Source organism: Mustela nigripes, chromosome 1 (assembly GCF_022355385.1).
Source record: "Mustela nigripes isolate SB6536 chromosome 1, MUSNIG.SB6536, whole genome shotgun sequence".
NCBI classification, from domain to species: Eukaryota; Metazoa; Chordata; class Mammalia; order Carnivora; family Mustelidae; genus Mustela; species Mustela nigripes.
Window position 1 is genome coordinate 14,925,364 of NC_081557.1, and position 14,777 is coordinate 14,940,140.

Here is a 14,777-nt window from a genome sequence, read left to right on the forward strand (position 1 = left end):
AAATATATGTTTATAAAAAATTAAAAATTAAAAAAAAAACCCTTCGCTTGGGATTTGTTTGATATTTTACTCAAGATTGGACAGGGGTCATGGATTATTAGGAGAAAGATCACAGAGGCCAAGCTCCATTTGCATCAGATCATGCCAGTGGGTACATACTTTCAATGTGACTCATCACAGTTGATGTTAACCTTGATCACCTGGTTAAGGTAGTATTTTCCACATTTCTCCTCTTAAAATGACTCCTTTCATCCCACTCCACAGTGAGTCTTTCGGATGGAACTCATTTGTGTTCACTCTACAAATAAAAGACTGAGAATTAACCTACAATTTTGAGAGCAGAGTAACTACAGTATCATTGGAGATTCTTTTATTATGGGAGATTTGTCTATTTTCCCCTATTGATTACCTATTTATTTAAGTGTTTAATATCATTATGAATTTGTGGATTATTTAAACTATGAGTTATATTTCAATTCAGAGTCATTTTTTTTTTTGTTTCTCAATTTTTTTCCAGCTTTTGTCACCAGGGGCTCTTCACATTGCTCTTGTGGTCCCTTTGCCATATTCTCATCACTGTGTGTGTGTGTGTGTGTGTGTGTGTGTTTGCACTTCCTTACCTTCCATCACTACAGGATGCTCTAGTTCATCTTGGACATTCCCTGCCCCAAACCTAGAATCAGCCATTTACTTAAGAAATTCTATTCATTTTCTTGGATAATGGTATCAAGAACCGTGTCCTGGCCACTAGATCACTAGATAATCACTGCTTTTATTATTTTTTTTCTATTCTAGCCAAAAGACGTCCTTTATGGCCCAAATATTCACCTTTAATTTCAAGAAGAGATCACTTTTTTCCCATAACCTATTAATACATATTGAGGATTAAGTTCTCTACTACTTCTAGCTCAGGATTCTTAATTAAAAAGGAAGGGGGAATAAGGGGAAAAAAATAAACTGCGACTTCAGGGAATTATCTTCCCCAGACTCCTATATTTTGTATCACTCATGTTTAAATACTACTGCAGGAAAGGCAAAAGGGGAGTATTTCCCAGTCAACATTCCATGTGAGATTTGATTTCAGAAAATGTGGGATGCATCCAGGACCAGCTTCTTCAGGCATGCAGGTGAGAATCTGAGCTTCGGTGACATCAAATGAGATCAGACCGGATTTTAAAAAGACTTTTTTTTTTTTTTTTTTCTAATTCTCATTTGAGCAAAGAGTAGCCAAATTACCTTGAGAAGAAAGGAGAATAAAGAACATCCTAACCTTCAGGTAAACTCTTACAAAAAATGCTGAGATTTGTGATAGAGATTAACATAACTGTGTATCTAACTCACAGAAAATTAATCTGATCAATGCCACAGTTTGCATCTGACACATAAAAGCCATTTGTGGAAGAACAGAAAGTTTAGGGGTTTTTCTAGACATAGATTACAATGGAAACTGAGAACACCGAGTGATAGAAATGCCCAGCAGCTCCTGGTGGAGAGATAAGCAAATAGAAATAAAATGTATTAGAGTGTCCAAGGAACTACTCCATGGAGATAATTATTTTACTTGGGATGGAGCAGGCTTGCCTTTTAGGTTGTAAGTGAGTATTGGATGGGACTGAAAACTTGGAATGTATCAATTTGAAACTCTCCTAAATCTTTCATTCACTTTATTAATACTTATTAATAAATATTTACTTTCTTTCTAGATGATCAAGTTAGCAGTAAACATAAAAATTGTCTCTCTTATGTTGCTTCCTTTGAATGTAAGCCTCTCTTATATCTGTTATTATGTGAAATATACAAATGTCTCAGTCTGTATTTCTATTATATAGATAGATCAATAGGTCTGGATGGATAAGTATGATTGATAGATGATGATAGAGGATTGATAGATAGATGGACAGATAGATGATAAATACAGCATATATCAATAAGTAGTTGGGTGGATAGAAAGATAGATATCTTTTTATAATATTTAACTGTTAGAAACCAAGGACAAGTTTTCATTCCTGTTTGCCAAAAAGTTGGACAAAGAGCATATCTGGCAAAAACCTCAGAGGGCAGGGAAATCATACTGATTAGCAGTGTGGTTGGGGCATGATGTGGTTAAGAGCCATGAGTCCAGAACTGTCTCTACAGTGACTCACCCTCTGACACAGACATTTAAATCTTACTCTGGTCCTAGGAATCTTGCTGTCCCTGCAGCCATTGTCAGAAGACAGTTGTTAAGAACTACGAATATACCAAGATGATTAATAAGCCATCTACGAAGAAAAGGTATTTAAAAGCTTTATTTTTAATGCAGCATCATTATGATGTATTTTCAACAACCAAAGGGGGTATTTTAAAAAAGTAAGTAATTCATCTAACTTTGATTCCAAGAATGCAATTTCCATACCCTCAGGACACAAATATTATGTTATCCCCATGCTCTCTTAAATATAACTAATGGATATGAGTCTGTGTGTGTGTGATATATATTATTCTGGAGTTAATGAAAATATTACCATCCTCAGCATACAGTTCAGAACTCTATTACTTTTGAACATATTTTAGCAAACATTGACTATATATCCACTTCCTTTTTTTATGACCACATAAAATACCATAAAATACCATCCTTGATTCATTTAGCTTCCTTCTTATGGGCATTGAAGTGGTATCTGACCTTTTGCCAACACGGAAAGGACTGCTGTGATTGTCTTTGTGCCTCTGAGTGAGATTACTTGCAGCATATGGAAATGCTAGACCTGTGTCTATGTGACATTGAAATATCAATGCTGAAAACCACTCCCTGAGAGATTGCATACCCTTAAACTCCTACCAAGAATGTATGGGATTAATGTTTCATCATTTTCATCTGTGTTTGTTAAAATACCTATATCAAAAAGGTCACTTTATTAATATGATAGGCAAAAGGATATGTGATTGGAATTTAAATTGAATGTATTTTTCCATGAATGAAATTGATAATCTTTTCAAACTATGTTTAATAAGAAGAGTTTCTTTTGGAATCAGCTCTTTGGCCATTTTCATTTTCGTTTTTTTAAAGATTTTCTGTTTTTATTTAGACAGAAAGAGAGATCCTGACAGGGAAAGAAGCAGAGAGAGAAGGTGAGATAGAATCTTTAGCTGCCTCTATGCCCAGCATGGAGCCCAGATCCATTACACAACCCAGACTCAATTACATAACCCTGAGATCACAACTCGAGTGAAAACCAAGGGTGGGACAAAAATGAGTGAGACACTCAGGCATCCTATTCATTGTGTTTTTAAAGTTTGATCTCTGAAATCCGTTTATATATGACAAAATTATGCTTTTCTCGTTAATACCTGATGTAAATATATTTAATGCCTTGGAACTTAAGCATTTTATTGTGGTACTATTTGGAAAATGTAGGTAAATAAGATGGTGAAGGTTTATTCCAATGTTTAATATATATAAATAAATATTAGTTCCCTTCTTGTTTCTATCTCCTCTTACTGAAGCCAGGGTAGGGAATACTCCAGGAAATAGATTCCAGAAATTCTATTGAAAAGATTCAGCTATGACTTGGAGCTTCCTTAACTCATTTTCTATATCCATGGTACCTAAAATAACATGTAATTTGAAAAAAAAAAATCTTGATTCATGCCAAATGTTCTCTATCCTTCATTTTAGTTTCAGTCACTCTTTGTGTCTTAAAAAATACATTTTGAAAGACCCATTAAGATATGAACAAAGTGAATAATGTAACTTTGGACAACATAATACAATATAAAAAATGTAAAAAGTTTATGACATAAACTTATTTTAAAATGCTAAACAACTAGAAATTATTGTGAGTTAAAGTACAGGAAATAAACAGTCAAGCTGACATATTAAAATAAATTTCATGATGGAATGGACCAAAAGACTGAATGCTCACAGCTAAAATATTGTTTGTTTCTCTCATTCTCTTTCTCTCTCTCTCTCTCTCATCTCTATCTCTCTTTTAGGTGTCATTATGGAAAACACTATCAAAAGGTTCTACATCATTCCTTGATTGTTCTGAATACTTACTAGAAGATACTTTAGAACTGAACTACGAAGCTCAAATAGTATGAAAGAACATTATGTAAATCATGCATGAGTTTTCTCCATTTGGCAACATCCTGTCCTTATAGGTCCTTGCTGTAGGGTCCAATCCCTAAATTAATGTTTTTTATTCTTGAGGAATCACATACTCTTTTATTGTTGATATATTTCACTGCTTCCATAAGCACTCAGGTGAATATATTTTCAATAAACATAATGATTCCCACCCGATTCAGAAGAAAACAACACAGAAGGTAAGGGATTACAAACTGGTAATTGACACATCCATGAGTATATGGATTTGCTCTCTAAATGGAGTAGTCATTTCATAATACATTTTTATCTGTAGATTCATAATACTTTTTTGTCAGTAGATTATTTCTAACCTTCCATTTCTCTACTTTGCCTGAGATAATGCAACAAAATAACACCGTAACTGAGTTCATACTGTTAGGATTGACCCAAAATCCCATGAGACAGAAAATGGTATTTGTAATCTTCTTCATTTTTTATGTGGGAACCGTGGTAGGGAATTTGCTTATTATTGTGACCATCAAGTCCAGCCGGACACTTGGAAGCCCCATGTACTTTTTCCTATTTTATTTGTCCCTTGCTGATTCCTGTTTCTCAACGTCCACAGCCCCCAGACTAATTGTGGATTCACTCTCTGCAAAAAAAATCATATCTTACAATGAGTGCATGACTCAAGTCTTTGCCCTACATTTGTTTGGCTGTATGGAGATCTTTGTGCTCATCCTCATGGCCGCTGATCGTTATGTGGCAATCTGTAAGCCCTTACATTACCCAACCATCATGAGACGACAGGTCTGCACCATCCTTATTATTCTTGCATGGATAGGGTCTTTTATCCATTCTATAGCCCAGATTATCCTGGCCTTGAGACTGCCTTTCTGTGGACCCAATTTGATTGATCATTACTGCTGTGATTTACAACCCTTGCTGAAACTTGCTTGCATGGACACCTATAGGATCAACCTACTGTTGGTGTCCAACAGTGGGGCCATTTGCTCAAGCAGTTTTGTGATTCTGATGATCTCATACATTGTAATCTTGCATTCCTTGAGAAATCACAGTGGAGAAGGGAGGAAAAAAGCTCTCTCAACTTGCACTTCTCACATCATAGTAGTAATCTTATTCTTTGGTCCATGTATATTCATATATACACGCCCCCCAACCACTTTCCCCATGGACAAGATGGTGGCTGTATTTTATACTATTGGGACCCCTTTTCTCAATCCACTCATCTATACACTGAGGAATGCAGAAGTGAAAAATGCCATGAGAAAGCTCTGGCATATCAAAATTTCCTCAGTAAGCAAAAGATGAATTGAGGACTTTGGTTGATTATTTAACCTGTACACAGATCAAATATGATAGTGTATATCTTGACTTGCTGGATGCACTCTAAAAAAGGCAACCGATTTCCTTTTTTTTTTTTTTTTTTTTTGGTACTTCTGTGCTCAAACTAGTAGCTTCCATCATAATGCCAGCCTGGTTCTTATTTTCCTGAGAGCTCAACTCTGACACTATGGATTATGAAATACTCCTCACATTTAGTCTATACTCTGTTTTGCTAAGAGAAAGATGTTTATACAATCACAACTGTTCAAACAACAAACAGCCAGAAAGCATGGAAAAAAGGAAGGAACGAAGGAACGAAGGAAGGAATGAAGGTATGCAGGTAGGCAGGCAGAAAGAACTGTTCTCCATGACTTGTAATTCTCTCTAAAGCACATTTCAATTAAGGAATTCTGCTTTCCTTTGAGAACATTCAGAGAAAAGGAGCCAACCGTGAGTTAAGAAGATTTTTTTTTTCATATTATTTGATTATCTTGAAAAAAGTTTCATCCTAGTGAACAAAAGACCAAAAGGCCATATATATGAATATATGTAATTTTTTCTTATATAATTGCTTTAATGTTTTCTATGACTATTAGGATAACAGAGACACTATGGGATTTTCTAAATGTAGTATTACAAAGGCCTCATGATATTCAGATAATTTCTATGATTGTTAAATAGGGCCTATAGCAAGAGATTTCTACAACTCTGAGAGGGAAAAAAGTAAAACTATTTGTGCTGTCCAGACTAAATAAGAATTTACAATACACCATAGACACAACATATTTTCCACGATTGAAGTGCAGAAAGATAGAAACAACCGTAAAGGAAAAAAGTGAATATAATTCCATCTACAACTGGGTTGTATTAATGGAATAAAAGAAAGTTTGAGACGCATTCAGAAATACTCAGTATCCTTGTATCTAGTTAATGGAGTGTGAGAGAACTTACTTTTACAGAAAGAAGCCATTTTCTTTCTCTGTTGGTGCTTCATTACTGAAGGGGTAGTGTGTATTGTCAAGTTAGAATTGCCAATAGAATTTGATGCTCATAGTGAGCAGAGAAGATTCACAGCCATGCCTTGAATAGAGGCATACCAGGGGTTGTATCATGAACTTCTAAAATTCATTCATTTCAGAGAAAACAAAAAACTAACTCAAAGGGATACATGCATGCCAAAAGTTACAGCATCTGCATCTCCAATAACCAAATTGTGGAAATAGCTGCAGTGTCCATCAAATGATTAATTGGAAAATATATGCTGTATTTAGGTATATGGTGTGTTTTTATACATATCTATATATAGATAGATGATGATAGATAGATGATAGATAGGCAGATAGATAGATAGATAGATAGATATAATGGCATGTGACTCAATTATCAACCAGAATGGGAAGTGAGATCTTGCCATTTCCCATGAAAAGGATGGAGCTAGAAAGTAGTATGCAAAGTGAAAACAGTCAGTCAGAGAAAGATAAATATCATATGATTTCACTCATCTGAAAATTAAGAAACAAAACAAATGAGTATAGGAAAAAACAGAATGAGGGTGTCAAATCAGTGAACAGATTCTTAAGTATAGAGAACATACATGGTTATGAGGGTAGGTGGGTAGGACAACAGGTTAGATATGTGATGGGCATATAGTAGTACACTCACTGAATTGTATACTTGTATCACCTGTTACACTGTGTATTACCAAACTGGTGTTTAAACAGAAACTTAAATACATGTATCATACATATATACATACATACATAATAAATAAAATTAATTTATATCAGTGTATTCAAGTGTACCAGATCTTTAGTAACTGCTTTAAAATTCCATTTCAGTTTTGACCCCATTATTTATCTGAAAACCTTTTCAATACCCATAGTTTCCTTCTGTCAAAGATTGTTTTAAAATAAATACATTAAAATATCATGTTTTTAGTGTTCTCATTACTTTTTGATTTTGGAAATATTACAAAGCTTAGTGGCTGCACTAGTGTCCTAAAGTTGACATGTTAACATACAAAAAATATATACATATTTCAGTTGTACAACTTGGTTTTTCATATACATACAATGCGTAAAGATCATCACAACCTAATTAGCACATCAGACTTTTCTATATAGTTACCTGTGTGTGTGTGTATGTGTGTGTGTATGTGTGTGTGTGTGTAAGAAGATTTCATTTAACATCAATCCTTTCTGCAATTTCAAGTATACATTATGGTGTTGTTAGCAATAGTGACCATGCTATATATTTGATGTCTGGAACTTATTCTTTCTATTCAGCTGAGTCATTGCACCCTTGGGCCAACATCTCTCCATTTCCCCCATTCCCTGGACCCTGATAACCACCGTTATACTCTGCCTCTGTGAATTGAACTATATCATTTCCACATTTAAGTGAGTTCATGCAGTATTTCTCTTTCTGTGTCTCATTGTTTCACTTAACATCAAGTCCTTCAGCTCCATCTATGTTATGGCATCTCCTATATTAATTCATCAGTCAGGGATGAGGTTGTACCCACACCTTGGCTACTGTGAATAATGATGCAATGAACCTGGGAACTCAGATTGTCCTTCACAATCATGATTTCTGATCCTTTTGATATCTACCCAACGGTAGGATTGAAGGATGATTGTTCTCCTTTTATTTCTTGAAGGAACCTTTATATTCTTTTCCATAATGAGTGTATAAATTTACATACCATAAAATAATATACACAGGATCTGTTTACTCTACAACCTCTTTAACATTTCGTATCTTGTGTTCTCAATAATAGTCAGTCTAACAGATGTGAAGGGATATGACATTATGATTTTGATATGCATTTCCCTGAGAATGAGTGTTGTTGAGCACCTTTTGTTGTACTTGTTGGACCTTTGTGTATCTTTGGGAAAAGGTCTATTCAGTCCCTCTGCCTATTTTGTAATCAGAAGAGATGAAGGAGATCTCTGTTGCTTCTGTTCAGTTTACTTGTGAACCTGAAACTGCTCTAAACATATTATATTATTGGGGCACCTGGGTGGCTCAGTGGGTTAAGCCACTGCCTTAGCCTCAGGTCATGATCTCAGAGTCATGGGATCGAGCCCCACAATGGGCTCTGTGCTCAGTGGGGAGCCTGTGTCCCTCTTTTTCTCTTCCTGCCTCCCTGCCTGCTTATGATCTCTCTGTCTCTGTCAAATAAATAAATATAATATTAAAAACTTGTCTATTATTAAAAATATGTTAAGAAGAAGACAAAAATTTAATATTAGGCAAACTACATCTATTCTGTTAGTTCAGAAAAATTAAGAAAAGAAATAAAATGTGTTATAAATGAGACAGAAAGCAGACTACAATAAGATGAACTTATTTCCCAAATTGAATAATCTCATTAAAGGCAAATACACTGCGCTTGAAAGAAAGAAGTTGACAGAATAAACAGAATAATCTTCAGTTAAGAAAATTAATGGACTAATGATAAACTTGTCAGTATGTTAAATCCTGGAAGAAAGAGACCATGAGTAGATGCGTAGTTGAATTTGCATGAAGCTATAGGAGAGATAATACTAAGACAAAGTGATAGAAATGAGGGTAATAGTTGCATCTGAGGGACTTAACTGGAAAGGAGCATGACAGAATTTTCTGAGTTAATTCAAGTATTCTCGATCTTGAATTTGTTAATATATACATTTATTAAAACACATCAAACCATATACCGAAAATGTCTGAAATTCATTACATTTAATATTTGTCTCACAGAAAGAATTGTATAACTAAAAAACAAAAACAAACAAAGAAAACCTTATCAATATATACAAAAAAATCCCTATCAAATCTAGGGAAAAAGGCAGAACAGTGTTTTAGATTTCACCAAAATGAAAAAAAAATATACTGAAAATTATGTCAACAATGAAGTATTAAGCCAACCCACATATTGGGAGAATATACTTGCAAATCATATATCTGAAAAAGAATTTGTTTTCAGATATATTAAGTTCTATGGATAACTTAATAATACCAATTAATTATTTAAAGAAAAACCAACTTAAAACTGGCAATATATGTCAAGAAGCATATCTCCACAAAAAAATACACAAATGGCCAATGAACATGAAAAGAAGTTTAACCCCTATAGATAACAGGAAACACAAACCTCACCCATAATGAAATTAACTTTCCACCCACTAAGATGTCTAGAATATATATATATATATATGCAAAACAAAAATTTAAAAAAATAAAACAATAGCTAGTTTTAGTGAGGTAGTGGTGAAATTGGGGTTTTCATAAATTGTTGGTGATAATGTTAAATGGTGCAACCACTTTGGAAAACAATGTGACACCTCCTCAAAGGGATAAAAAAGAAAGAAGTTTAAAAAGAAACATATTGTATAATTTCTTTTTTTTATGAAATATTAGAGAAGCTAATCTATAGTAAAAGAAAGTAGATTTGGGGGCCCCTTGGTGGCTCAGACTGTTTAGTCTTGGGCTCTTGATTTCATCTGAGATCATGATCTCAGTGTCTTGGATTGAGCATTACATTGGGCTCTGCATTTAGCAGGGACTCTGTCTAAGACACTCACATTTTCCCCCTGCCCCCTACCGCCAATGCTTTGGAATTTGTTCTCTAATTCTCTTAAAAAAAGAGAGAGAGAGAGAGAGAGAGAAAAGAAAAAAAAAAAAAAAAGAGAAGGGAAAAGAAAAAGAAAAAAACAGAAAGTAGGTTATATTTGCCTAGGACTGCTGGTGATGATGATGGAGTGGAATGAGAAGTGACTAAATCAGGTACGAGGTTCTTTTATTTTATTTTACTTTTTAAATTTATTTTTATATATTTTTTATTATGTTAGTCACCATATAGTACATCATTAGTTTACAAATAAAAAGTGGAGGGCTGGATTAGACCCCCAGGCAATACTTTATTGACCTCTGTTCTAAAGCAATAAAATAGGAGTTATTAGGTAAATTAGGCAAAGTTCTTTTGAATTATAAGTTTATAAAGGTAATAAATGTTACACTCTACTAGATACAAACTGAAGAGATGGAAATAATGTAGGAATAGAATGAACAATAATATTTACAAGGCAAAGAAGATATGATGCCCTTAGAAGGTGCAGATACTTTGGAGTAAAAGATCATAAATGTTATTTTCGTTATATATAAATATTATTTCCTCTCTAAATATTTCAATTCTCAAACAGTACTGATAAACCACTGTAAGTTGTAACCAAAAAACTACAAACTATTAAAAGTATATTTAAAATAATTTTAAAAAACATGAACAAATGAACAGCTATTGAATATCTCTTTCCTTTTTTAAACTAAATTTAATTTTTTTAAATTTTTTTATAAAGATATAATGTATTTTTATCCCCAGGTGTACAGGACTGTGAATCACCAGGTTTACACACTTCATAGCACTCACCATAGCACATACCCTCCCCAATGTCCATAACCCGACCACCTCTCCCGAACCCTCTCCCCCCAGCAACTCTCAGTTTCTTTTGTGAGATTAAGAGTCACTTATGGTTTATCTCCCTCCCAATCCCATCTTGTTTCTTTTATTCTTTTCTTACACTCAAAACCCCCCATGTTGCAGCTCTACTTCCTCATATCAGGGAGATCATATGACAGTTGTCTTTCTCTGATTGACTTATTTCACTAAGCATGATACTCTCTAGTTCCACCCACATTGTCACAAATGGCAAGATTTCATTTCTTTTGACTGTATACTAATCCATTGTATATATATATATATATATCACTTCTTTTTTATCCATTCATCTGCTTATGGACATCTTTCCATAGTTTGGCTATTGTAGACATTGCTGCTATAAACATTCAGGTGCACGTGCCCAATCAGATCACTATGTTTGTATCTTTAGGATAAATACCCAGTAGTGCAATTGCTGAGTCATAGAATAGCTCTATTTTCAAAACTTTGAGGAACCTCCATGTTGTTTTCCAGAGTGGTTGCACCAGCTTACATTCCCACCAATAGAGTAGGAGGGTTCCCCTTTCTCTGCATCCTCGCCAGCATCTCTCATTTCCTGACTTGTTAATTTTAGCCATTCTGACTGGTGTGAGGTGGTATCTCACTGTGGATTTGATTTGTATTTCCCTGATGATGAGTGATGTGGAGCACTTTTTCATGTGTCTGTTAGCCATCTGGATGTCTTCTTTGCAGAAATGTCTGTTCATGTCCTCTGCTCATTTCTTGATTGGATTATTTGCTCTTTGGGTGTTGAGTTTGATAAGTTCTTCATAGGTTTTGGATACTAGCCCTTTATCTAATATGTCATTTTTCAAATATCTTCGCCCATTCTCTCAGTTATCTTTTTTTTTTTGTTAACTGTTTCCTTTGCTTGTGCAAAAACTTTTCATCTTTATGAAGTCCCAATAGTTCATTTTTGCCCTTGCTTCCCTTGCCTTTGGTGATGTTCCTAGGAAGAAGTTGCTTCAGCTGAGGTCAAAGAGGTTGCTGCCTGTGTTCTCTTCAAGGATTTTGATGGATTCCTTTCTCACTTTGAGGTCCTCCATCCATTTTGAGTTTATTTTTGTGTGTGGTATAAGGAAATGGTCCAGTTTCATTTTTCTGCATGTAGCTGTCCAATTTTCCCAACATCATTTGTTGAAGAGACTGTCTTTTTTCCATTGGACATTGTTTCCGGCTTTGTCGAAGACTAGTTGACCATAGAGTTGAGGGTCTATTTCTAGGATATCTATTCTGTTCCATTGGTCTATGTGTCTGTTTTGTGCCAGGACCATACTATTTGATGATGAGTGATTTGTAATAGAGCTTGAAGTCTGGAATTGTGATGCCACCAACTTTGGCTTTCTTTTCCATATTCCCCTGGCTATTCGAGGTCTTTTCTGGTTTCATATAAATTTTAGGATTATTTGCTCCATTTCTTTGAAAAAAAAAATGGGTGGTATTTTGATAGGGATTGCCTCAAATGTGTAGATTGTTTAGGTAGCATAGACATTTTCACAATATTTTTTCTTCCAATGCATGAGCATGGAACATTTTTGCATTTCTTTTTATCTTCCTCAATTTCTTTCATGAGTATGTTATAGTTTTCTGAGTATAGATTCTTGACCTCTTGGTTTAGGTTTATTTCTAGGTATCTTATGGTTTTTGGTGCAATTGTAGATGGGATCGACTTCTTAATTTCTCTTTCTTCTGTCTTGTTGGTGTAAAGAAATGCAACTGATTTCTGTACATTGGTTTTATATCCTGACACTTTACTGAACTCCTGTATGAGTTCTAGCAGTTTTGGAGTGGAGTCTTTTGGGTTTTCCACATATAGTATCATATCATCTGCAAAGAGTGATAGTTGGACTTCTTCTTTGCTGATTTGGATGCTTTTAATTTCTTTTTGTTGTCTGATTGCTGAGGCTAGGACTTCTAATAGTATGATGAATTGCAGTGGTGATAATGAACATTCCTGCCATGTTCCTGACCTTAGCAGAAAAGTTTTCAGTTTTTCTTCATTGAGAATGATATTTGTAGTGAGTTTTTCATAGATGGCTTTGATAATATTGAGGTATGTGCTGTCCATCCCTACACTTTGAAGAGTTTTGATCAGAAAGGGATGCTCTACTTTGTCAAATGCTTTTCAGCATCTATTGAGAGTATCATATGGTTCTTGTTTAATGTGTTGTATCACATTGATTGATTTGTGGATGTTGAACCAACCTTGCAGCTCTGGAATAAATCCCACTTGCTCATGGTGAATAATCCTTTTAATGTACTGTTGAATCCTATTGGCTAGTATTTTGGTGAGATTTTTCACATCTGGGTTCATTAAGGATATTGGTCTGTAATTCTCTCTTTTGATAAATCCTTGCCTGGTTTTGGGATCAAGGTGATGATGGCCTCATAAAATGAGTTTGAAGTTTTCCTTACATTTCTATTTTTTGGAACAGTTTCAGGAGAATTGGAATTAATTTTTTTATTAATTGTTTGGTAGAATTCCCCTGGGAAGCCGTCTGGTGCTGGGCTTTTGTTTGTTTGGATATTTTTAATGACTGTTTCAATCTCCTTATTGGTTAAGAGTCTCTTCAGGTTTTCTATTTCTTCCTGGTTCAGTTGTGGTAGTTTATATATCTCTAGGAATTCATCCATTTCTTCCAGATTGTAAAATTTGTTGGTGTAGAGTTGCTGATAGTATGTTCTTATAATTCTTTGTATTTCTTTGATGTTGGTTGTGATCTCTCCTCTTTCATTCATGATTTTATTTATTTGGGTCCTTTCTCTTTTCTTTTTGATAAGTCTGGCTAGGGGTTTATCAATCTTATTAATTCTTTCAAAGAACCAGCTCCTAGTACCATTGATTTGTTCTCTTGTTTTTTTCTTTCTATTTCACTAATTTATGCTCTGATCTTTATGATTTCTCTTCTCCTGTTGGGTTTAAGCTTTCTTTCTTTTTCTTTCTCCAGCTGCTTTAGGTTCAGGGTTAGGTTGTATATTTGAGACTTTTCTTGTTTCTTGAGACAGGCTTGTATCACTACATTTTTTTCTCTCAGGCCTGTCTTTGCTATGTCCCACAGATTTTGAACCATTGTGTTTTCATTATCATTTGTTTCCATAAATTTTTTCAATTCTTCCTTGATTTCCTGGTTCACCCATTCATTCTTTAGAAAGATGTTATTCAGTCTCCATATATTTGGGTTCTTTCAAAATTTCCTCCTGTGATTGAGTTCTCTCTTCAGAGCATGGTGGTCTGAAAATATGCATGAAATGATTCAAATCTTTTGATACTGGTCGAGTTCTGGTTTAGGACCCAGGATGTGATCTATTCTGGAGAATGTTCCATGTGCACTAGAGAAGAATGTTTACTCTGTTGCTTTGAGATGGACTGTTCTGAGTATATCTGTGATGTCCATCTGGTCGAGTGTGTCATTTAACGCCTTTATTTCCTTGTTGATCTTTTGCTTAGATGATCTGTTCATTTCAGTGAGGGGAGTGTTAAAGTCCCCTACTATTTTTGTATTATTGTCAATGTGTTTCTTTGATTTTGTTATTAATTGTTTTATGTAGTTGGCTGCTCCCCCATTAGGGGCATAGATATTTAAAATTGTTAGATCTTCTTGTTGGACAGACCCTTTAAGTATGATATAGTGTCCTTCCGCATCTCTTATTATAGTCTTAGGCTTAAAATCTAGTTGATATGATATGAGGATTGCCACCCCAGCTTTCTTCTGATGTCCATTAGCATGGTAAATTCTTTTCCACCCCCTCACTTTAAATCTGGAGGTGTCTTTGGGTATAAAATGAGTTTCTTGTAGGCAACATATTGATTTTTTTTTTAAGGCATTCTGATACCCTGTGTCATTTTATTGGGGCATTTAGCCCATTAGCATTCAGGGTAACTAT

At 34.6% G+C, this 14,777-nt stretch overlaps 1 protein-coding gene across 1 annotated transcript; it reads left to right on the top strand.

Annotated features, from left to right (window-relative positions):
* Positions 1-4,468: 4,468 nt before the first annotated feature.
* Positions 4,469-5,401, top strand: LOC132010480 (olfactory receptor 4C11). Its single transcript, XM_059388323.1, has one exon. The coding sequence runs from the start codon at positions 4,469-4,471 to the stop codon at positions 5,399-5,401; it is 933 nt and encodes a 310-aa protein (XP_059244306.1).
* The last annotated feature ends 9,376 nt before the right edge of the window (positions 5,402-14,777 follow it).

Bases quoted from the DNA above. Each gene is read 5' to 3' on its own strand.
- LOC132010480 (XM_059388323.1), top strand. From the start codon at position 4,469: ATGCAACAAAATAACACCGTAACTGAGTTCATACTGTTAGGATTGACC.